We start from the raw sequence: 25,837 nt of genomic DNA, 5'->3' as shown, positions 1-25,837 counted from the left end.
ATGAATCCTAAATGAAATTTAGAAGTCTATGAAGTCCATACATAGATACTCATTTTCCTTCTTAACATACCTATATGTTTGTGATGACACAAATATACACAAAATATATGAACTCAAATATAAAAGGCCATAAGGAGTTACTTTTCTTTCTTTTCAATATACAGCATTTTCACCATAGAGTCTCCTTAAATTTTAGAAGTCATTCTTCATTCTTTTGTTATCCCTCATATGTAACATCCAAATAGGAAGTCCCACCCATGTTAACTCAAATTTATATCAAATCTGCCTTCATTTCAATCTCTTTATCCTAATTCAGGCAGTTGTTTTCTTTCACCAACCCTTTTCCCCACTCTCATTCTTGCTCCTGTATAGTACATTGTCCGCAGATATGTAGGAAAAAAAAAAAAAAACTCAAAGATTAAATCATATTGCCAACTGTCTCTTGCTTAAAATTATTCTGTTATTTTATCATTGCTTGAAGACATGATCCTACTACATTACTTCAGGTCACTTAATTCTTAATTATGCCATGTTTTAGCACATGAGTATTTTTTAGATTCTTCAAACAGGTAAGCTTTTTCTTCTATGAGGGCTTTGTTTATTCTGATCAGCCTGTTCTCCTAAGTCTCACTGTGCTGGCATTGCGTCCATTCCACTGTTTCCATACTAAGTTTCTTCTTGGCATTTTTACTTCATCAGAGAGTTATGTTCCTTGGGTATCTAATTGACCTAGGTCCTACATCTACTATCTTATTCTCTACTCCAGCCACCTCCTTTTTTTTTTTTTTTTTTTTGTTTCTCATTTATAACAGACATTCACATTTATAGTTCCTTTCTTCCTTTTCTTTTTGTTTTGGTCTGTTTGTTATATATATATGTAATTTTATTTGACTGTTTCTCCAAGGATAATAGCCATGAAAGCAAGGATTTTTCACCTCTCTTTTATCATCGTATCCCATAGCAAAGTAAATAGAACATATTCAATAAATATTTGTTGAATAAGTGAATGAATGGATGGATAAATAAATGCTATGGGCAGGTCACAATTGAGTCTCTGTAGGAGTGATTTTTATGTGTCTCTTAAGGAACTTCATTTAAAAAAGAGGACCTACAACTAATATGAGGCGAAATATCTTAAGTGGCCCATGGAAGTATATTCTACTGGGAAGAAATTTAAAATAATAAGAGCTGACTTTTAGAATTCTTAGTATGTATGGAAATGTGTTAATTTCCTTGTATAAAATGTCATTCAATAGGACAACACTTTGAGATACACTGTATTAACATCTCTGTTTTACAATTGAGGAGACTAAGTTAATGAGGGTCCTAGAAAAGCTAATAGGTAAAAAAAAAAAAAAAAGAACCGAGGCTTCTTCTAGAATTTGCATTTAGAACCATTAATCGTAAAAAAAAAATCATGACTCATAAATTATATTTAAATTGTTTTATATTTTTATTATACACATATATTTTTTTACACTTGTGTTAAACGACAGCTTTATTAACTGTCTCTGTAAAAACAAAAAATTTACTCACTCTGACTCATGGAGAAAAAAAGTGGAATCAGAGTTATGAGCTTTCTTTAATGAGGCAATCAGCTTTAATTAAAAGAAAATCTGATATAATCACTTGGATCTAAATGTGTGTGTTTACACAACTATAGTAATGAATTTAACTTGACTGTGCTGATGAGAAAGCTGGAGGTCAAAACTTATGGAGATAAAGAAAGACTCAGTTCATTAATTAGGTTGGGCTCATGGTCTGAAAAAAGATTTAATTTGACTAGGTTATACCTTTATTACATGCCACACATCCTTCTCATGTTTTCTGACACTTTTTATAAAGAGATACGGATTTTCCTGTCAACTTATTTTACTAGAGAGCATGTCATTATTCCTTTGACATCTACCACAATCGACTTCAGTGTTTATATAGATTTCTGGTTTGTAAAAATGTCTAAATAATTACATGGCATTGTAAGTTGTGATGTGAGAGACAGTGAGAATTCAAAATTTACTCATATTTAAAAATATAGACATTAACTTGTGTTGATATTATTGATTTTTTAAAATATATTTCACACCTATTAAAAATCAGAGTAGCATACGGTATTTTAGCAAACACTTTCTTAGTATTTTTTTTCTCCAAATTTGTAATAAATGTTTTTGCCAGTTATCCAGCCTAAAACACAGATAATATTGTTATATAGAAACTGAAATAAACTTCTATAATAATCATAATACTTGCCCAGTAATAGTTTATGGTTTAATAAATACCATAATAGGCTCTGAAAAAATAGAAGATATAACAGAATTTTTAAGGTAAGGGGAGGAAAGAACAAATTCAGGAATCTGAATTATGTAGTGAGAGAAAATGAAGAAAAACCAAGATATAACTTTAGACATTCTGAATCCAGAACCACAATTGACAACTATGCAAAAAGAAACCCAAAATTCTTGTTATCTTCAAGTTACATCATATAAGCAACTATATATTTCAACAATTTATCAATCAAATCCATATATACATATATGTGTATGTGTGAGTGTGTGTGTATATATAATATTAGGTTGGCCAAAATGTTTGTTAACTCAGCTTTTATGTGGAATGAACCTTTTGGCCAACCCAATATACATGTATAGCCTTGAAAACATATCTCTACCACATTATTGAAGACACTGGCTCTGAAGATACAAAACATTTATTTTCTACTGATACATATAAGCTATCACCACTCTATTCCCCTGCAAAAGCCGTAAAAACCAATGACAGCAATACACTGTCACAATATAACTTATTTTGAAAGGGATATCACTTTTTTTTTTTTTTCTTTTTGGTTGTTTGACATCATCTGGGTTAAAGAGGCCCTTGAGTACAGACATTTTTGTGAAGTTTCTATTAAAAGAATAGAACTTGTATGACTTTAAAATGTGTTATTCTCTAAGTACCAACAAAACCCTAAGGAATGAAATTTTCTTGTAGAGTATGAAACAAATTGGTCCCATTCAGATTCAGACTGATTTTGGCCTACAGTCCTACTTATCATTTAATTAAATGGGAATGCATTATGCTAAGCTATTAAATCAGTCCTGTAGCAAAAGAAGCAACGAAATCTAGCATGAAAATACATCACAAATTATACAGAAAGAATTCTCACAGGAAGATAAGAGTATTGCAGGGGCATCTACAGCCAAAGAGAAAGCATGAGAGAAAACAGAAGAATTACTGAACAATGTAATGCACAGGAAGACTTAAAATATTGAGTCTTTTATTTACAAAATAACAATGTCATGAAAAGGACCTTTTATTATTAAAGGTAATTTAATAGCTGTGGAGTTAATACTATAGGTCAATGGAAAAAGTTAAAAATTAAAATCTCTGTATCAAGAAATTACTTTAACAATACTTATGTAGAACTTTAGAAAAGAAAGAAAACAATTCTGAGGCCACATTTTTAATTTATTTACTAAAGTATTTCTTCATGATCAGTTACATTTAGTGAATAATTTCCAACGATTTAAGTAATTTAATAACAATATTGTCAAACATGTTTTGGTAACATTAGCCCAATTTTATGTCCTGCTTAAATTTCTATGGATGAGTAATTTATGGGCTTCCTTGGGGTTCCCTTGTGGCTCAGCTGGTAAAGAATCTGCCTATATTGTGGGAGACCTGGGTTAGATCCCTGGGTTGGGAAGATCCTCTGGAGAAGGGAAAGGCTACCCACTCCAGTATTCTGACCTAGAGAATTCCATGGACTGTATAGTCTATGGGGTCGGAAAGAGTCGGAGACAACTGAGTGACTTTCACTTTCACTTCGTGCCTCAGATGGTAAACAATCTGCCTGCAATGTGGGAGACCAGGTTCAATCCCTGGGTTAGGAAGATCAGCTGGAGAAGGAAATGGCTACCCCCTCCAGTATTCTTGCCTGAAAAATCCCATGGACAGAGGAGCCTACTGGGCCACTTGTCCATGGGGTTGCAAAAAGTCTGTCAAAACTGAGTGACGAACACTTTTGAGTAATTTAACTTTCATCCAGTGATTATCTATCTGCCTATCAAGAGAGACTGAGAAAACAGGTGGCAAAATAAACCCCTCACCAAGTACTACTGAGTCACTGTGAACCAGGAAAAAAAAAGGACAAGTCATCAGTTTCCTCAGTCAGCCACCATGTCACACAATTAACAAATAATTATGACTATATAACCATAGTTTAGATGCATGGAGACTTATAGAATAAATATACAAATGAATAAAATAATCTTAGGATAGATATATCTTGTATGTTGACACAGTCATAAAACACAGACTATGTAATTTAAATTAAGACATATAGAAATCAAGTTCATTTGATTAATTATTTTTTAGAGTCAGAACTGAAAAGCAGCTCCCCCTAACATCTATTCTCATAGCTATGTACACACATTTTGGGAAAATTCTAAAATATAAACAAATGTTTTGTCACCTGCAAATAATTAACTAAATTACTGATATGCTATTTAAAAGAGAAATGAAAGCATTCAAGATTTTTAAAAACTTAGCCAAAAAAGAGAATAATGATTATATAATCCATCTCCTTCAGTTTCTTTATGAGCAAATTAAGATTCAAACATTCAGCTGATTTTTTACAGTTAACATATACTATACACCAGGGCTTCCCTGGTAGCTTAGTCAGTAAAGAATCTGCCTACTATTCAGGAGACCTGGGTTCAATCCCTGGGTCGGGAAGTTCCTCTGGAGAAGGAAATGGCAACCCACTCTGGTATTCTTGCCTGGAAAATCCCATGGAGAGAGGAGCCTGGCAGGCTACAGTTCATGAGGTCACAAAGAGTGGACATGACTGAGTGACTAAACCAATACACTATATGCTGTATAATATGCCATCATACAGTGATATAACTGAGATTCCAATATGTAACTTTAAATCTTTAGCTTAATATTAGTGCCTTTCCTATTGTCTCTTATTGAAAACAGCAAATAAAGAAATTTTATATGTGTAGCTATTTACCTAAGATTCATCCTAGATTCCAAAAGTTTCCAAATATTGGCTGATTTTGCACTATCTATTCCTTGCTGGCTTTGCATATTTTATTTATAAGCTACACAAATCATAGGCGTTTAATCAAAGTGTGATAAATAGGTTACTGGGAGAGAACATTTTTTACAATTAAAAGAAGATGCAAATCATATGTAACATAGTATACTATAAACAATTAAAAAACAAAATCTTCACTTAAATGAATTGGGGAATTCCTTGGTGGTCCAGTGGTTAGGACTCTGCACCTTCACTGCTGTGGGCCCAAGTTCAATCCGTAGTTGGGGAACTAAAATTCCACCAACTATTTGGTACAGCCAAATATATATATTTTTAAATTAATAAAAGGAAACAAAAGAGTTGGGGGACTGGAGGGTCCTCTCATACCCTACAAACATAGCAGAGCCTAGAAGGAAGAAGAAATATTCCTTTTCTTTCCTGGTAAGGACTCAGTCAATGAAAAGCCAGAGAAAGACTCTTTGTTTACTATTATCTCCTCCAATGTCCTTTCTACCCCCATAAAAGAGTTCTTTTTCCATTGTCATGTGGGGAGTTCCATATGTCTCACCGAGACTGCAATTGCAATTCTCTGGTGATTTCAAACAAACTCATCTCTGCTGAAAAAAAAAAAATATCTGGTAATCTATTTGCTTTAGATCAGTAATACCAAGTATTCAAAATGATAAATAGAGTTTTCATTGGCTATTAAATAGTTTACAAGGTAAAATATTGATTTCATCAAGTGTGTAAACATTTCCATAAATATATGTGTGTGTGGTGTGTACTATATAGATAGAAAGGATTTTTTCTGATTCACTGATTTAGTAAACATTAAGATATTTAAGTGAATGTGCAATAGGTTCAGATTCTTATATGAATATTTTCAAAGGAATGATAGGAGAATCTTGTTTGTGACTCATGCGCTCTTCAAACTCAGCAAGGATGAGAAAGGGAGCTAGAGAGGAGAGAAAGAAACTGGTGAAATTGTTTCCTTTAACAGAGCCCATTTAGACCAGAATCTTTCTAATGAAGTACCCTCTCATGCTGGTCTAGTGAGTTGGGCTTCAATGGGATCACTCAGTTATGAAATTTGTTTCATGTAGTTGGCATACACACACACACAATTGGTGTCTATTCATGTCTGAGAAAGCTAAAGTTGAATCCACACAGGAATAAGCCAAAACTGGCATCTGAAGAAATCTTAGAGGGTAAGAGAGACAGGAGGGCTTCCCCTGTAGCTCAGCTGGTAAAGAATCTGTCTACAATGCAGGAGACCTGGGTTTGATCCCTGGGTTCGGAAGATCCCCCGGAGAAGGGAAAGGCTATCTTTTCCAGTATTCTGGCCTGGAGAATTCAGACATGACTGAGCAACTTTCAATTTCAAGATAGACAAGAGACCTTCCATGTTGAGATAAGCCTGATCTTTTTGTGTTTCTCAGAGGAAGAATTTGTTTCCTGTTTCATCAAGACTTTTGTTGTTGTTTAGTCGCTATGTCATGTCTGACTCTTTGCAACCTCATGGATTGTAGCCAAACAGGCTCCTCCGTCTATGGGATCTCCCAAGCAAGCATACTGGAGTGGGTGGCCATTTCTTCTCCAGGGGATCTTCCCAATCCAGGGACTGAGCTCGTATCACCTGCTTGGCAGTGGATTCTTAACCACTGAGCTGCCTGGAAAGCCTTTTAACCAAGGATTACAGAGACTCAATATGGCATCATCTGGGAACCTGTCCAATTAGGCCACATGAGGGCTAAAAAATACCTCAGGAGAAGACTGAGGGTATCCAATGGCCAGGGACCATGCTGGACAAGTGTCACTTGATGATACTGATGCATCCCCCTGAAATCACTAAAAAGGACCCATGACTGCCCATGATACAATTAGCCTGACTATCAGGATAAGAGAGGTTGTAGCCTGCCTAGGACTTAGAACCAGGCCAACTCCTTTACCTCTTCTCCCCTCTACCTCTGTTGAATCTCAGAGAAACCTGAAACAGCAGCAAGTAAGGAGTTTGGAAGAAGGAAAATGCAAGGTGGAGAGACCAGAACAGCCAATCTCAACCTTGTCCGTTCTTTACACAGGTACCTGGCTAGCAAGGCCTGGGATGGGAAAGAGGGAAAATAGGTTGGCATTCAAAAGGAGAGAAATAAAAGAAATTTGTTTTCAAATTTATTGTTTTTATTAATATCTGGGGCCCAGTTTTCTAGTTATAGAATTGAAACTGGGTCTCCTTTTATGGGCCAAATAGTCTGTGGCATCTTGTTACAGCAGACTTAGTAATATATTTTACACATTTAATGTGACAACAGACCTAACTAGCTTTTCATCCTGGAGGAGATGTATGTTGAGGGTTTCTTTCTAGAAAACTAAAATTATTATCTGCATATCTAACTGTGAAAACTAGAAGAAATTTGAGGCTTTTATTAAAACTTAACATGCATTTGTGACACTGCTTTTTGCATACAGTCACCTCACTTGCTGAATCAGTCAATAAATACCTTTACAGGGAAAATGAAACAAACAGAATGTATGAAATCATGCCCACAGTAGAGAATCAGAATACACTGAATCAGAAACACTCATTCCATTTGTTAAATAGGAGGCTAATCTTCTCATTATCTTTGTGGTAGGAAAAGATAAATCTGTGCTACATGTCTGACAGAGTAAACATACATTAAAAGGCACCATAGAAAGAAAAAGGAGAAAAAGAAAAGAAATTTGTTTTCAAATAAATTAATGCTTTTAAAGGTATTAAATACGGAAAGACAGAATTTTGTTGAATATCTTTTATGTTATAGATTTATTTTAAAGTGTGTATGGTGGAGAGGGAAAGCATAATTTAAAAAATTAATTATGGATTCTAAAGTTCTAAAATAAGGCAGACCTAGGTGAGTAATAACAACAAAAACCTGAGAAACAATGATAAAATTCACACTATATCATAGTCTTCATTGTATTTATTGTGATTTTTGAAGAGATTTTCTACTTCTTTATAATTGCAGAACACTAACAGCTGCCACATGAAGACTGTTGAGGCCAAAGAGTCCAAGATGGCAGCCACTAGCCACCTGAGGCTTTTGAGCATTTGAAATATAGCTAGTGAGACTGAATAACTGAATTTTCAATTGTATTTCAATGTAATCAATTTTAATTTGAATCTAGAAATAGGCAGCACAAAATATTTTATCCATTAAATACAACTTTGTTGTACTGGTAGACTACATATGCTGCATTGCGTAAGATATAGTATTGTAGGGAAAGTATTGGACATATACACTAATGCAACATTAAAATGTGTTTATCTGAATATTTTATTCAGATAATAAGAATTATATTGAAGCCTAAGTAAAGCATAATTGCTAATCAATTATTTATTAAGTATAAGTAAATTATTCTTCTAATAAAAAAACCAACTCTTCCCAATGAAAACTTAGTGTTCAATAATGAATTGTGCTGTGAGTATAAAATATGCATCTAGATTTGGGAGACTTAACTGAAAAATAGAATGCAAAATATATCATTATCATTTTATATTGATTAAATGTTGAAATGTTAACATTTTGGACATATAAGCTTAAAAATAATTACAATTAACTTTGCCAGTTTTATTTTGTTATGTGTTTGTGTATGTGTTATGTGTTTGTTATGTGGCTACAGAAATGTGAAAAAATATATATATAATTTTACATTTAAATACATTATGTTACATTTTATATTTAAAATATAAAAATTATTTTTCACATTTAAATATATTATATATATTAAATATGTATACACACACACATGTACTTGCTTGGAGGTTCGATGGAAGCATCTCCAAGTACTTGCTTGGAGGTATGATGCAAGCATATGACCACAAAATCTGAAGGTTCATGTTTGTTATTTAACAGAACCTCTCAAAAGAACCTGTTGTATTTTTTGTGGGAAGATAACATGTAACCCAATGCAACATGGTTGTTTCCCTGTTAGATCAACAGGTTTTAATTTTACCTTTTCCAACAAAAGTACATTGGGTATTATGAAATCATTGCCTTTCCTAAAAAGGGCTATTATACTTCTTTCACCTTAAACTGTTTTGTAACTACAGATTTCTCTTGGATTTTATAATAACAGTCAATAGTACCTGACCCAATAAAAGGATAAATAAGTTTGGAACAGTATACTATTTTATTTTTTTTTCACCTCATACATATATAGTAGTAAAGAATATATTCTGCTGATATTAACAGGTTTAATTTGTAAGATGTTTATTAAATATTTGAGATATTTCATTGTAAATAATTTTCATTATAATACATATTGCATTGAAATATGTTTTAATGGATCATTTTTTTTTAATCAACATCCAGCCACTCATATTATGTAATCAAATAAATGAGCCTCCAACTAATTACCACAAAAGGTTAGGATATTTTTATTTCACAAAACATCCCTATTACTCAGAAGACACCTGAAATTGCCTCCCAATTCATTTTTAGTCAAATAATAAAGATAATGATGCTTCTCCCACTGATGTTGCTGATATTCTTAATAATAGCTAATATTTTATGTAATGCTTATTCTCTGTCAGATACCATTCAAAGCACTTTACATATATTAACTATAAACTGATATTGTTTTATGAACCTGTCACTTATAGTCAAGAACAGTCTATTTCCACAATTTTACTTATTTTATTCACCAAATTTGATTCTCAATGAATTTTGTGCATGCTAAGTAGCTTTAGTCACGTCCGAATCTTTGTGATCCTATGGACTGTAGTTCACCAGGCTCCTCTGTAATAGGATTATCCAGGCAAGAATACTGGAGTGGGTTGCCATACCCTTCTCCAGGGGAATCTTCCCAACCCAAGGATCGAACCCACTACTCTTATGTCTCCTGCACTGAAGGCGGGTTCTTAACCACTAGCACCTCCTGGGGGAAGCATTTTAGTCTTTTATAAAAGTTAAAAAAAAAAAAATCTTCTGTGAATTTGCAAATTTGAGGATAAGAAAGGCTGGAGTTCATATTGAAATAAGTGCAGGCCTTAGAAGTAGAAAGTGTTTAAGAAGTGTTTAAGACCTGCTGCTGCTGCTGCTAAGTTGCTTCAGTCGTGGCCAACTCTGTGCTACCCCATAGACGGCAGCCCACCAGGCTCCCCCGTCCCTGGGATTCTCCAGGCAAGAACACTGGAGTGGGTTGCCATTTCCTTCTCCAATGCATGCAAGTGAAAAATCAAAGTGAAGTCGCTCAGTCATGTCCAACTCTTAGCGACCCCATGGACTGCAGCCCATGAGGCTCCTCCGTCCATGGGATTCTCCAGGCAAGAGTACTGGAGTGGGGTGCCATCGCCTTCTCCGGTTTAAGACCTGGTTCTGCTAATTCCTAGTATGATGTTGGGTCTAACACTATTTTGACAGGGCTGCGGCCAGCTCAATAGGATGTTGGAATGAATTAGACAAATAAGCCCCTTTCCCTGGGTGATGCAGCATTAGGCAAAGGGCTTAGCTAGAGGTGCACAGTTCCCACTGCCACCTAGCCTGGGTATCCTTGTGCAAAGCATGTCAGCAAACTTGTCCCAGAGTATTTGTTTCTTATTTGATAAAACAAAAATAAATCAATAGATGAGATATTGTGAGGATCACATGAAATAATGCATGCACAAGTATTTTATGTGACAAATATATCTGAATATATAATTTCAATCATTCTTTCAGTATATACTGGGTACCTATAATATAGTAAACTCTGGGACGCAGAGATAAAAAGACACAGTCACTCTTTTTAGGGAGGTGGAAATTATAAAATCATAACAGTTCAGAGTCTGTTTTCCAGATTTTGTATATAGGTAGAGTATTTATACTGTCCATACATTTTAATTTACACATATTATATTATTCTTTTAATAGAACAACACATTTTAAAAGGCACCCAATAGTAATAGAGAGTACTAATTTTTGCTACTTGCCAGTCACTTTGAATTTGTCAGAAACCAGGAGGTCTGAGAGTGATACTGAGAATAATGATTAATAGCTAGCAGGAATTAGAAACTGAATTGTGAACGGTGGACACAGCGGTATGCAGAAGGCAACCAGCTATGCCAGCAATTAGCCATTTGTTGTATTACAGGACAATCCTGGGCGTCCTGAAAGAGATGGGGCAGTTCAGGAGTCAGGAAAGCAATACAGGTACTCTGAGCCTACTGGGAGTAGCTATTTACCAATCAATACTATTTCAATATTTTAATTATCTTTAGAACAAAGAGTGGACTAATATAGTTTTATATCTCATAGTTATCACATGTTCATTGTAATGGAATACTATTCTGCATCCTTCAGACTCAAGTCTGGAAGCTTTCCAGGACCATACATTCTCCTTCACTGCCCACATGAGCTTACATATTCTAAATTATAACATTTTATAAATTACTTTTCTCCTAATAGAATACTCACTCATATTTTATATACTAGGCAAAAAGCTCTCTTAATTCAAGGATTGTATACCGGAGTCTAGTATACTACAGTTTCTGGTACAGAGTAAGTACTCAGAAATATTTTTGTTGAACAAAATCAGATGGTGGGTAAGTAAGTAAATAAATTTTCTATAATACATCTCTAATGTGAGCTTTAATCTAAAAATTGGACTAATTTAATTAAATATTAGCAGTTAACATGCTTCATTTAATAGTTTCAGTGAACTAAATAATTGAAGAAAAGAACAGACTAAGTGATGGTAAATTTATTGGCAGATAAAAGTCAATCTTTTCTATCATAATTTATAGGATCATTTCCCAAAATGTGTCCTGAGGAATAGTAGTTCCAAAAAATGCTAAAAAAGGGCTTATCTACTTAAATAATTCAGTTTAAATTTGTTTAACCCGGTGACTCCAAAGTGTTTTGGGCCACAAAATTGACCTCCACATGACTATCGATCACCATACAACTCTAAACTTTAGGAAAACCCTAAGTTAATACTATCTTTGTAAATTTAAACAAACTTTTCTTAAATTACCTTTAGCTATTTCTAAATGTCTTTGAATTTGAATTTAAAAGTCTTGGGATTTTAATCCCATAATGTCATTTTCAAGTGGCATGGTAAAACTACCTAAAAAATAAATAATTAAAGCCTATAGGCTTATTGCCTCAAACTCCATTTTCCATACTGAAATGGAGGAATCCATCACTTCCAGTGTGTTTGACTACTTCTACCTGCTGTGGTTGACTGAAGCCCTTTGTAGGTCATTTTGTGCAATTATTGAGTCATTACTAGAAACTAAAATTACCTGTTCAATATCTTAATCATCTCAGCAGAATTATAAAACAGTGAATTTTGTTTATTAAACGCCAACTTCATCAATTATTTTTTGTTGATGCTATTCTTCAGGTGATGTGCCCTCACTAGAGATAGTAAATGTGAAGATTTAAGACTCCTTATTGTGACTAAAATGCTACCAAATACATTCATATATAAATGAATGCTAAATGGAACCATTACGAAACACCATGTGGTACTACCATAAAACAAGGGCAAATTTTGTAATACTTTGCCTTAAATTTTTGTATACTTGGAAATACAAGAAATCCATACAATTAAAGACTAAAAAGTTATTACTAATTAATTAAATTTATAATAATTTAAAGTATTGGATAGAAATCACATTAACTGAAAGGGAAATGTTAATTCAAAGTTAGTTGGGATAATAAAGACAGTAAGTATTGTAGACAATGTATTTTAAAAAATAATTGAAGCTGTAAGTGTAGCTTGAATATTATTAAATCAATACAGAATATCTTTTAAGTTTACATAGGAAAGATAACATGCATATTTCCTCAAGGAGAACAGTTTTTCACTTAATAAAAGTAGGCTATTTTGAACATCTAAATATTTGTACTTCTTGTTACTATTAATCATGATTCCGTGAATTTTCTCATTCTTTGATTACCTTGGATTCATCTTATTTGGGAGAGTTCTTGTACAACCTTGACTGAAAATTACATTATTTAGAGCCCAAACCTGGCTTCCCTAGTAGCTCAGTGGTAAAGAACTCATCTGGAATGCAGGAGACCTGGGTTTGATCCCTGGGTCTAGAAGATACTCTGGAAAAGTGAATGGCTAGCCATTCCAGTATTCTTGCCTAGAGAATTCCATGGACAGAGGAGCCTGGTGGGCTACAGTCCACATGGTCCCAAAAAGTCAGACACGATTAAGCAACTAACACTTTTACTTTCAGAGTCCAACCCACATGTTAATCTTGAGAGTCACATTTTTGATCAAGAGGCAAGCCTGGAAGACTCAGTTAACAGAACTTTACCAAAAGCCATTACTAGTGAAAACTCAGGACATGACAAGAGAGAAGTTCTCCCAACATCTGATAGGAATAAGAAGTATAAGCTGCACCTTCATATAAAATCTCTCGTGGAGGATAGAGGTTAGCGAGGATAGCTCAAAATTTTATACAGATTTGTTAAAACCCATTGGCTAAAGGAATTAATTCTGAAGTCCTACAGCACTGATTTATGGAAAAATATAAGCCTCTTAAATACATATACACATTCAGTAGCACACAAAGCATAATATATGTTCAACAAATTGAGAGTTTTATACTTCACTGAAGGACAGTTTTGGGTGGCAGAAACATATGAGTGAGTTAACAGACAGCCAGGACCCTGCCACTGGTCTATCATGGTAAGGGAAAAGGAAAATTTATTATAGAATATGTAGTTAAAAGAGTTATAGCCAGACTGAATGGAAGACCCAGCAAAAGGTATGGAGTACAATCAGAAAGGTAGATAACTGACCATGCAAAAATCAAAAATTACAAATTGCCTGTGAACACCAGCAGTGGTATCTTCAGAAATCTCAGGTACCAAGAAATGAAGTCTTCACTGAAACCAGTTAATATGTTTGAATAAGAACTGGGGTTCTATATATGACCAGTAGGTTTCAACTCATCACTATGAGGGTTCAAAAGATATCACTTATAACTAGAAGTTTGCTTTAAAAAGGAAGTAGGAAGTGGCCTAAGCCATGAAAGTTTGAAGGCCACCACAAGAAAGCTGAGTTAACACAAAAGAGACTTTTCTCATAGCAGAGGTTGTGAAATTTTAACTTTATTCTATCAATAGTAGGCATGTGTGATCCAAACTAAAATGTAAATCAAAACTTTTTTCAGTTTTATAGTCATCAAGTACTATATTTTAAACCTGCTAGATGTTTTAGTATATGATCTACATTAAAACTGGATATTTGATAGATTATCTCCTATTAATAACAGTTCTATTGATACTTAAATATAGTAATCTAAATTCTATTTATTTTACTAAGATATATCTTGGTTTTCACAAATTCAATGAGATATTAAAATAAGGTTAATGTAACTTGATTTTCACTGTAAAATAGATCAATAATGGGTTTGTGTATATATATATTTGTGTGAATATATATATATATATATATATATATATATAATGGGCTTCCCTGGTGGCTCAGATGGTAAAGAATCCACCTGCAATATGGGAGACCTGGTTTTGATCCATGGGTTGGCAAGATCCCCTGGAGAAGGGAATGGCTACCCACTCCAGAATTCTGACCTGGAGAATTCCATGGACTGTATAGTCCATGGGGTCGCAAAGAGTTGGACATGATGGAGTGACTTTGACTTTCATATATTAAACACATTAAGAACACAGAAAATGTAAGCAGCATAGTCCTTTTTTTAAAGTAACGATCTGCCATATTTCCCTTTTTATCTATAAGTCAGGGTTCCTCTAGTATCAGTATTATGAAGATGGATTCAGTTCTTTAGAAAATAATGAAATTTTCGTAACAGAATCTCAATCCCGTATTTAATATGCTGATTTACATGACTACTTCTCTACACATTTCAAATTTCATTTGAAATTAAATGGCAATTACCCAGTTTACTGTTAAATACACCCATAATTTATGAACAGAATTTTATGTTGGGAGATATATGACTGGCAAATAAATTGTAAGGATTGAAATGAAAACATAAATATAGTCAGCTATGTGATGGTGGTGGTTTAGTGGCTAAGTCTTGTCCAACTCTTGCAACCTGTTGGACTGTAGCATGCCAGATTCCTCTGTCTATGGTATATCCCAGGCAAAAATACAGGAGTAGGTTGTCATTTCTTTTTCCAGGGGATCTTCTTAACCCAGGGATTGAACCCATGTCTCTTGCATTGCAGGTGGATTCTTTTACCATTAAGCCACCAGGGAAACCCCATAGTCAGCTATGGAAGAATTTAATTCTAACATCATTATCAACTAATACGGTCAAAGGCCTTAAATGTTACATTGCCATAACTATGAAATATACAGTTATATCATGCAAGAAAATGTTATCAGGGAGTTTTTAATGGTTGTTTTAGACCAATGGTTACTTAGACCATTCTGACAACTAAATATCTTCTTTTAATTATTGTCATGGGTTCTGTAGACATTATATTAATTAAGTTGACTCTCATAGACCAGAGAGGTTCATAAAGACAGAGAAGTAAAAGAAGTTTCTTTTTTAAGTATTTCAAGGTAAAGTAACTATTTAGCACTAAAAGATACATGATGATATAATGGTTACATTGCTATTAAAATCAAAAGGAAATAAAACAAGTGACAAGATTAGGAACTATTTTCAAACTCTACAGACCAATAGAACTCAACTTCCTATTCTCTTAAAACTCAGTAAATGAAATATCTAGTTTAATTTATAAGGCTTCCCAGGTGGTCCTAGTGGTAAAGAACTTGCCAGTCAATGAAGGAGACATAAGAGACACAGGTTAGATCCCTGGATTGGGAAGATCCCCTGGAAGAGTGCATGGCAGTCCACTCCAGTATTCTTGCCTGGAGAATCCCATGGACAGACGAGCCTGGCAAGCTACAGTTAGTTCATAGGGTCACACAGAGAACACAACTGAATTGACTTAGCATGCGTGAACAATTTATATAAGCTTAAAATAATGCAGTTTGTCCATGTATGAAAAGGGGATTAAGATAAGGATTCAAATTCAGCTTGTGAATGTTCTCTCAGAATGTGGTCAATTAAAATTGAAACAATATCTACTACCACACATATAAACTTCCCAGGTTGTTCAGAGGTAAAGAATCTGTCTGCCAGTGCAGGAGATGCAAGAGGTATGGCTTCGATCTCTGGGTCAGGAAGATACCCTGGAGGAGGAAATGGCAACCCACTCCAGTACTTTGCTTGGAAAACTCCATGGACAGAGAAGCCTGGCAGGCTACAGTCTACTGGGTCAGAAAGCGTTGGATGTGACTGAGTGACTGAGCACGTGCACACACACACACATCACACACACACATACACACACACACACACACACACATATATATATATATATCACTATTTCTTAAATTGTGCTGACAAGGCTATGCCCACTGTCTTTATCAGAAAAAGAGCCTATTTGTCCATGTGCTACACTCCCATGAAAGTAAACTACACTTCAATTGTCCAAACCAAAAGAGGTGATATTCTCTTACTATATCATGCTCCCACCTTCAATCCTGAAATCATAAACATTGACTCACATTGATAGTTATTAAGTTAGAGGAGCTATTTCAAGATTAGATGCTGAAATATGATTCCCTGCCTTTTTTTTAAACAAGGTATAAAGGAAACTAGGAAAAGCTGATTATCTAAACAAAATTAGAAAACAGTGCATTTAAACAGAATTGCTTTGATGCTGTGCTCTATTTTCAAACTTTATGATTTTTAAAATTCTGTAATACAGAGGAAACTGTTTTTCAGTTACACTTTCACTAAAATTGTAATTTAAATTTAAGTTCTAAGGAAAAGTGCTTTTGTTCCTGGAGAAATATGGACACCATTTGTGATAGTGAGAAATAACAAAACTTTACATTTTTCCTTTTAATTGTGAGTGCTGGATTTAAATTTTACGCTTCATCACAATTTTTTTTTAACTATCTGTACCTCATGGTTAGACAATGTGCTTCTCATTCATCCCATATAGTTGATTATCTCTTTCATTAAATAGTATCTTTATTCACTTGCATGTCCGAATTTTATTAAAAGAAATCCTAATATCTTTTGATTTACACCAAGATAACATGTCTATCTATTGTGAATATTTTAACTCTTTGGGAAACCAAGGCTTAAGACAACTCAGATAGCAATTAGTAACTTCACAATTCAACACTCACCTTCTGACCGTCAAATTCTATTATTTCCCACTATATTACGCTGCATCCCTGATATTTTTATTTATTTTGCTCAGTGACAGTGCACACACACTTAAGTCAAAACCCTTCCAAATGTAAAATATAGAGTCCTCGGAAGTTATTTCCAGATTATATTATGTGCATCTAAAATGCCAAGGGCCTCAGTGTAACTGGAGTTTACGTGAATTTTCAATAGAATTTGAAAGGTCTGTCCATTAAGTATGATTTCCTTACCAAAAAGATGCATTGCTCATCTGAAAATGCTAATCCCTTTTAGAATATTATAAAACATTTTATACATAAATTGAGAACACATTCTATTACTATTGGCATACCTTTGTTGAATTAAAACTAAGTGTCTACAAAATGTTGATATGCATAAAAAGAATCATATCAACAATATTATGGAAGACAAAAGAAAAATCAAACTGTGATAAAATCTATAAAGATTTAGAAGACAAATATAAGATTACTCATATATTTACATATTTATAATTATTTAAATACTGTAATTCCTAAATTTGCATGCCAAAGACAATTTTATGAATACAGGAATTGTATCTTTGTATATTAAAAAGTGTGATACGTCAAATAACTTAAAATGAAAATGTTGTAATAATATTTCACACTTGAATATCTGATAAAAATTATAGTTTTTAATAAACATCATGTAGAGGTAAAATTTTCTCTATGGTTGTCATCTGAAAATCTCCTTCCAACTTAGAAATTAAGAAAATTGATTATTATTCATGCAAATAGAAAATAATAGATTTTAGGTTTATAAGTGACAATAATATGGGGATTTCTATAAATAAATAAGAGAACTTGAAAACACCACAGATAAAGAAAAGTTTCACTATTATGTGTGAAGTAGCACTATTCAAGTTCTTATTAGAAGAGAATAATGTAAATTAAATATAAGAATCTTATTTAAAATCAAAGACTAATACGGAAAAACGATATTGAAATCTTCCTTTGAGGGAGAATTGAAAATTGAAAAAGGAAAAGTTTTAAAGCATAGAACAGATAATAATAGAACTTTAAAAGAAGATATTTCCAATATAAATAAATTTGGGGGGTATGCTTTATTTGTTTTAGACAGGAGTGAATATATTCAATGTGGGACCAAGGGGAGGAAAAGCATTTTCTGTATCAAAGGTATTTCATTTAAACCATGATTTTTCTCACTACTTTTGAGTCAGAACATAAATATTTGTCAGAGTGTATCCTCAAACTCTACACAACCCTATTTAAATTGCTGTATATAAAATAATAAAGAAGCCATATAACATAACTGAAAGGAAGCTCTATGGGGGAAAGCATGTTGCTGTATCTATATGCCTATACTATCAATTACAGGATCAATTATGGAGCAAGCTATTAAAAATAGCTAGTGGTACTTAGGAATCTTAGGAGTTTTCAGCTTATTTTCATAATATAAATAATACAGATTAAACAAAAACATTAGGGGGAAAAACATCAATCTTTGGAAACAATATAAATCAATAATAATTACAAGTACTCAATAAGTATTTGAGTTATTAGGAAATCATGCCACATGGAGACCTGGTGGTGACTTTTGAGTAGAATATTCTACAAAATTTTCTATCTTGAATTGGTTACAATTTAGATACTACTGAAATTATATGGTAGCACAAAACAATCTAAAAATCATGATTATCATTTCATGTCTGGGCATGTATTCAGGATGTCAGATTGTGGAATTATGAATTTTATAGCTATTTAAGTTAGCCTAGCAGAGTATTTGTTAATCCGAATTTCTTTGATTATAGTTTCAATAATTACTTCTCCAACTGAACTTCTGTGGTTTAGGTAAAATGTTTTTTGAAGATAATGCAGTTGAAAAACTCAAGGCTGAATCAGGAAAGTTTTAAAAGGATACAGTGCAAAGGTATGCTTTTATATATTAAAACTTTTCCTTGATTTTATTATAAAATTATAGCTTACATTTTCTCAGGCCACCTTATTCCCTCTATAGTGTGAAGATACAGATTATATCTAAAGTCATCCTCATTTGAGCTCCTTTTCCTGCTAAAAATAGAAATAATTCATATCCCATAAAACACTTCCTATTTTTCTACAGTAAATTTTTTTATATGTTACTTTTCAGTGCTGAAACTGGATAGGCAATGCAGGAAAATCAAACTGAATCTTGAACGTACTATAAAAGTCAATTTAAGACCAGTCAGTAGAATATTGATAATTAAGTACACAAATTTACTAACAATTTTGTACTACTGTCTTGTAATGGAAAACAATCTATCTAAAGATACCATTTTTATGAAACCATACAGCATACAGCAAATGAAATACCACTTTATTTTTTAAGACAGGACATCTATGTTTTTTTTTTTCTCTCTGCAAGTTGTACATTTCAATATAAAATAAGTGCTACTTTATTTCTATTCAGATAAAGAGTACATCTTACTGAAGGAGTCCATGAATCGAGCAGAAAGGATCACCACATGAGTCAAAGATGATAATCATTTGAATATCTGCCATGCCATCTGCTTTAACTCATTGTAGAGGGAAATCAGAGCCATAAAATCATGTGAGTGGAAAACTCCATAAGGAAAGGGGTGAACCCAGAAATAAAGAGGCTCTACACAAACTATTTATTTTCACTTAAAGAGTCCTCTTATTTCTGAAGCACACAAAAATTTTTAAAATTTAAGTAAAAATGCAGCAAAATGTGATTGCAAATTTTAAAATGACACTGGCTAAAAATCATAAGATTTAAGTAATATGCCCAGTTATTTTTAATAAAATAAAGGAAAAAAATTTCTATAGATATTTAATTTTCATTTTAAAAATATATGCTATCGTAAGAGATGTTAATACAATGCACAGATTTAAGAGAAAATCTGCATTCATGTTTCCATTTGAATCAACAACTTTACAATAGAAATTATAGATTTTTCTACAGTGGACTTTGTCTAATATCTTGAGTTAAAATCTTTGGAATTTTTATTATAGTGACACCCAATACACTATTACAAATTCCAATCATATTAATCTTTTGCTATTATTATGAGAAACGTATTGACAGGGTAGCTGTAGAAAGGTTACTGGTATACAAAGTATAAATTGTTGAAATCTGTATTCCAGAAAACAATATGTAGTCTAACACTATTTCAGTTATTAACTATAAGCTGCTGAAAGCCATCATATTAAATTCCTAAAGTGCTTAATACTGAAGATTACTAAAAAGGAAAGTATTGTAAAAAAATAGATAAATGGAAATATGTAACTGTGGCAATGTTCACTGAATAGTAGCTAATACACTGCTGAGAATGAAATGAATTATTTAAATAAGTAGTCTGAGGATAAAATGCACTAAATCCACATAATATTACTAAACATTACAGAAAGCACATTTTTATTAATACTCCATCCTCATAATAATCAAGTTCTAAACAGTTTTTTTAAGTTAATATAGCAAATACTATATCTCACTTATTCAAAATTATACCTGTTAATAAAAATGGTAGACAGCAATCTTAACAAGGTTAACTAAAATAGCATCCACAAAAACACTGTATATGGAAATGGATTTCAATTGATGAAGACTCTGTTCAGAATTTTCTGCAGTGTTTTGTGGTACATGTTTGGGTAGCATGTCCCACTGCTGAAGCACTTTCTTAAAGATAAATATTACATGTTACACATTATCTTTTGGAGGTTATAATATTCTTTATTCTGGACAGTGTGCTATAAAACCCAACTAACTTTTATACTGCAATTTAGTTATGATCACAATATTGCCTTAGCAATAAAATGGTCATTTTTGCTTACTCAAATTACCATGTTTTAAGATAAAGATATTTTGCCTCTAACATAAAATGCAGTTATGTATACCAAAATCATTTTACACGTCAAAAGAGGCAGAGGTATTAGTTAAATATACCTTGATACGGAGCACTAAATCCACGGTATCGATGATTGCTGTCTGTAACAAAATGCAGTCTGAGCCAGTTTTTGTTGCTGATAATTGGTGGTGGTATATTCATTCCAGATAACCTGAATTATGGAAGACAACAACAAACAAATTTAAAAAGCTTTTCAGTAGTAAACATTGCCACTGAATTGGGACCCAAAAAAGTTTACCTGTATACAATATTCATAACTTTTCACTGCTCCCTTTTTAAGCACAAGTGAAATAGTTTTATGCATAGAAAAGTCAATCATAGAATAGCATAATTTCAAAATAAGCTGTTCCAATCAGGTTGCATATAGGAGTAAAATCAACTGGAAACTAAATGTAATTTTTGATTCTCAAAAAAAAAATTTTTTTTGATTCTCCCAAATTTATTAAGTAGATAATAATAAACATAATGGCTGCTTAGCTAATACTGTTGGTCACTGCATAACCTATGTATGTATTGATATGGTAATAATTACAAAACAGACTTTAAAGCAATTGATATAGTTTTTTCCATGTTATATATTTTTAACATTTCACATTCAATGGAAGATTTCACTATTTCCTAGAACAAGCACTATTTTAATGTAATTTCATAGCATTGTACATTTGTATGATTAGCTTTCATTACAATACTATAAGGCACTAGAGTTCTGCTTCAATTGATAGAAAACAGATTGTATTTTGTATATATACTTAGTCACCAGGTATCTAGTCACAGAGATTATTGCATAATCTCCTTAAAGCAAATATTTAAAACTATGCCCCAGATATTGGTCATGATTAACAGATGAAATAACTTTCAAAGCTCTATAATCTTTTGAAGATTTCCAGCAAAGCAGGTTTTCTGATTTAATTCAACAAAAAATACCACCCTATAAATCTATTTAAATAGTAGATATGTGTTATAAAGCCAAGGTGAAATGCTCTCAAAAGACTATTACATCGTGAAGCAGAATTCTAGAAAAGGTTTCCTAATACCACTATATGGCATATCTTTCCCAATCTTCAAAGCCTATACTTTTCTTTCTTTCTTCATAGGAAGACAAACTAGACCACTTGGGGTGTGTGTGTGTGTGTGTGTGTGTGTGTGTGTGTGTGCACGTATATTGGGGCAGGAGATTACAACTCTTCTCTCAATGCTTGGCAGTCATTCATCTCAGAGACAGGTAGGGGGAGATTAGAATATCCATCTTGCACATGTAATCAGTAGTGAAGTGTAGATAGTGAAACAAAAACATTTTATCCTACATCCTTCCCTTTTATTCCCCTAAACTCACATTTCCTAGGATGCTTGGGAGCTAGCCATCGCTTTTAGTGGATGACCACCTGCCACAGCACAAAAATTACGAATTCACATTCATTGTATCACTGTGCCCAAGAATGTATACAGTGGGCTTGGCAACATTATTGTGAAATCCAATTTTCATGGATTCTAAGATGAACAACGGAGAAGGCAATGGCACCCCACTCCAGTACTCTTGCCTGGAAAATCCCATGGATGGAGGAGCCTGGTAGGCTGCAGTTCATGGGCTCGCTAGGAGTCGGACATGACTGAGCGATTTGACTTTCACTTTTCACTTTCATGCATTGGAGAAGGCAATGGCAACCCACTCCAGTGTTCTTGCCTGGAGAATCCCAGGGATGGGGGAGCCTGGTGGGCTGCCGTCTATGGGGTCACACAGAGTCGGACACGACTGAAGTGACTTAGCAGCATACAGCAAGCAAGATGAACAAGGTGGCTTCTGTCACATATGTTTCTCATTTCTCCACCAGCTTTAGAATGAATTCTCTTTAACTTATCCCTACCAGTGTATTAAATTGATACAGAAATGTTATGGACCTAACCATACAGAAATGGTACAGACTTAACAGAAGCAGAATATATTAAGAAGAGGTGGCAAGAATACACAAAAGATCTATACAAAAAATATCTTAATGATCCCAGATAATCAAAATGGTGTGATTACTTACCTAGAGCCAGACATCCTGGAGTGTGAGGTTAAGTGGGCCTTAGGAAGTATCACTATGAACAAAGCTAGTGGAGGTGATGGAATTCCATATGAGCTATTTCAAATCCCAAAAGATTATGCTGTCAAAGTGCTGCACTCAACATGCCAGCACATTTGGAAAACTCAGCAGTGGCCATAGGATTGAAAAAGGTCATTTTTCATTCCAATCCCAAAGAAGGGCAATGCCGAAGATTGTTCAAACTACTGCACAGTTGCACTCATCACACACACTAGCAAAGTATGCTCAAAATTCTCCAAGCCACACTTCAACAGTACGTGAACTGAGAACTTTCAGATGTTCAAGCTGGATTTGGAAAAGGCAGAGGATGAGAAATCAAATTGCCAACATCCATTGGAACATAGAAAAAGCAAGAGAATTCCAGAAAAGCATCTGCTTCATTGACTATGGTAAAGCCTTTGACTGTGTGGATCGTAACAAATGTGGAAAATTCTTAAAGAGATGGGAATACCAGACCACCTTACCTGCCTCCTGAGAAATCTGTATGTAGGTCAAGAAGCCAATTAGAACTGGACATTGAACGACACCCTGGTTGCAAATTGAAAAAGGAGTACATCAAGGCTATATACTGTCACCCGGCTTATTTAACTCATATGTAGAGTACATCATGTGAAATGCTGGGCTGGATGAAGCACAGGCTGGAATCAAGATTGCCAGGAGAAATAGTAACAACCTCAGATATGCAGATGACACCACCCTTATGGCAGAAAGCAAAGAGGAACTAAAGAGCTGCTTGAGGAAAATAAAAGAGGAGAGTGAAAAAAGCTGGCTTAAAACTCAACGTTCAAAAAAATAAGATCATGGTATCTGGTCCCATCACTTCATAGCAAACACATGGGAAAACAATGGAAACAGTGAGAGACTTTATTTTCCTGGGCTCCAAAATCACTGCAGATGGTAACTGCAGCCATGAAATTAAAAGACACTTGCTCCTTAGAAGAAAAGCTATAATCAACTCAGACAGCATATTAAAAAGCAGAGACGTTACTTTGCCAACAAAGGCCCATCTAGCCAAAGCTATGGCTTTTCCAGGAGTCATGTATGGATGTGAGAGTTGGGACCATAAAGAAAGCTGAGCCCCAAAGAATTGATGCTTTTGAACTAGTGTTGGAGAAGACTCTTGAGAGTCCCTTGGACTGCACGGGATCAAACCAGTCAGTCCTAAAGGAAATCAGTACTGAATATTCATTGGAAGGACTGATGCTAAAGTTGAAGCTCCAATATTTTGGCCATCTGATGCGAAGAATGGACTCACTGGAAAAGATCGTGATGCTGGGAGATATTGAAGGCAGGAGAAGGGGATGACAGAGGATGAGATGGTTGGATGGCATCACTGACTTGATGGACATGAGTTTGAGCAAGCTTTGGGAGTTGATGAAGGGCAGGGATTCTGGCATGCTGCAGATCATGGGGTCACAAAGAATTGGATACAGCTGAGCAACTGAACTGAACTGAATCAGTGTCTTATTTCCTCTGTTCTTAGTGCAACTGTTCATAAGTAGAGCTGGCTGTTTTTTTTTTTTTTTTTTAATGAATCTGAATTGAGTAAATAAATATTTGTAAAATGCATGCTTAATTTTAAAATTCATCTTTTAAAAATTTACTTCATTTCTTTCAGAAAGTTCAGTATCCAGGTTATATTTAATTTTGTTTGCTTTCTGGGTGGCTTGGTTTAAACAAAAATTCAATGAAAAAAATTTGGATTTGGTACAATTATATTTTCGGTACATAGCATGCCAGATTTTGATTTATAATTTTATGCTCTTCATTTCCCTAATTCACTGAGCATAAACATCCATTAGGGAAAGTTTAAATTATTTTTGATAGGCTGCACACATTTCTACATATAGAGAGACTATAATATATGGATGGTTGTAAAAGACTAAAGTATACAGTATGGAGAATGACCCTTAGAAAATCCAACAGATGAGAAGCAACTCAACAAGCACATCAAGAAAAGTATGAGAGGAAAGAAGATGATACAGACAATAAAAATGATAAACTTTCCACCTTTCTCAGCAACATCAAAAATAATTCCAGCAATAGAATGGAGTAAAAAAGCAAGTAATAGTTAATGTGGAACAACAGTTTATAAACTAAATTCAGCTTCAGGAATTGAGAAAGCTAGAACTGAAGATGTTAGAGCAGAATTATCTAGAAGCAAAATATGCATGAGGTCGAGAAAAAAAATGACAATTTAACAGAGGTGGAACCAAACAGAAATTCCTAACAGATCAGTGCTTATTCTCATGAAGCGTAACAGTAGACAAACCAAGAAATAGAAAGCAAGTGTACCAAAGGCCCATCTGCCACCAGAGAAGAAAACTATTTAGCTTCATTGGTTATAAGGGGGTCACATGGAATTTCCAAATTGCTCTTAGTATTGCTCACTATTTAAACATGATTTATACAATATGACTTTGTGACTTATGGAGCAATCTAGTAAATGAATTTCCATATATATGCAATATATTTCACATGTTATCAGGAGGTGTGAGATTATGTGACAACTAGAAGATTACATTAAATTAACTACTTATGATAATTAATTTATTAAATACTAACAGAGATATTTCTTAAATATAACTCACTGTTATCCCTATATGAAGCTACTATGGTCACTTGAAAGTAGGCCC

The 25,837-nt window shown here is 33.8% G+C and overlaps 1 protein-coding gene across 7 annotated transcripts in view; it reads right to left on the bottom strand.

Annotated features, from left to right (window-relative positions):
* The window catches only part of CSMD3 (CUB and Sushi multiple domains 3), a 1,461,887-nt gene that overhangs the window by 914,101 nt on the left and 521,949 nt on the right, over nucleotides 1-25,837 (bottom strand). For all 7 annotated transcript variants that reach the window (XM_070802767.1, XM_070802766.1, XM_070802772.1 and 4 more), the window contains exon 6: nucleotides 21,156-21,268. In XM_070802767.1, coding sequence (XP_070658868.1) covers nucleotides 21,156-21,268 — 113 coding nt within the window. The remainder of the gene's footprint in view (nucleotides 1-21,155; nucleotides 21,269-25,837) is intronic.

This window comes from Bos indicus, chromosome 14 (assembly GCF_029378745.1).
Source record: "Bos indicus isolate NIAB-ARS_2022 breed Sahiwal x Tharparkar chromosome 14, NIAB-ARS_B.indTharparkar_mat_pri_1.0, whole genome shotgun sequence".
Classification (NCBI taxonomy): domain Eukaryota; kingdom Metazoa; phylum Chordata; class Mammalia; order Artiodactyla; family Bovidae; genus Bos; species Bos indicus.
This window is presented reverse-complemented; position numbering and strand designations above follow the sequence as displayed.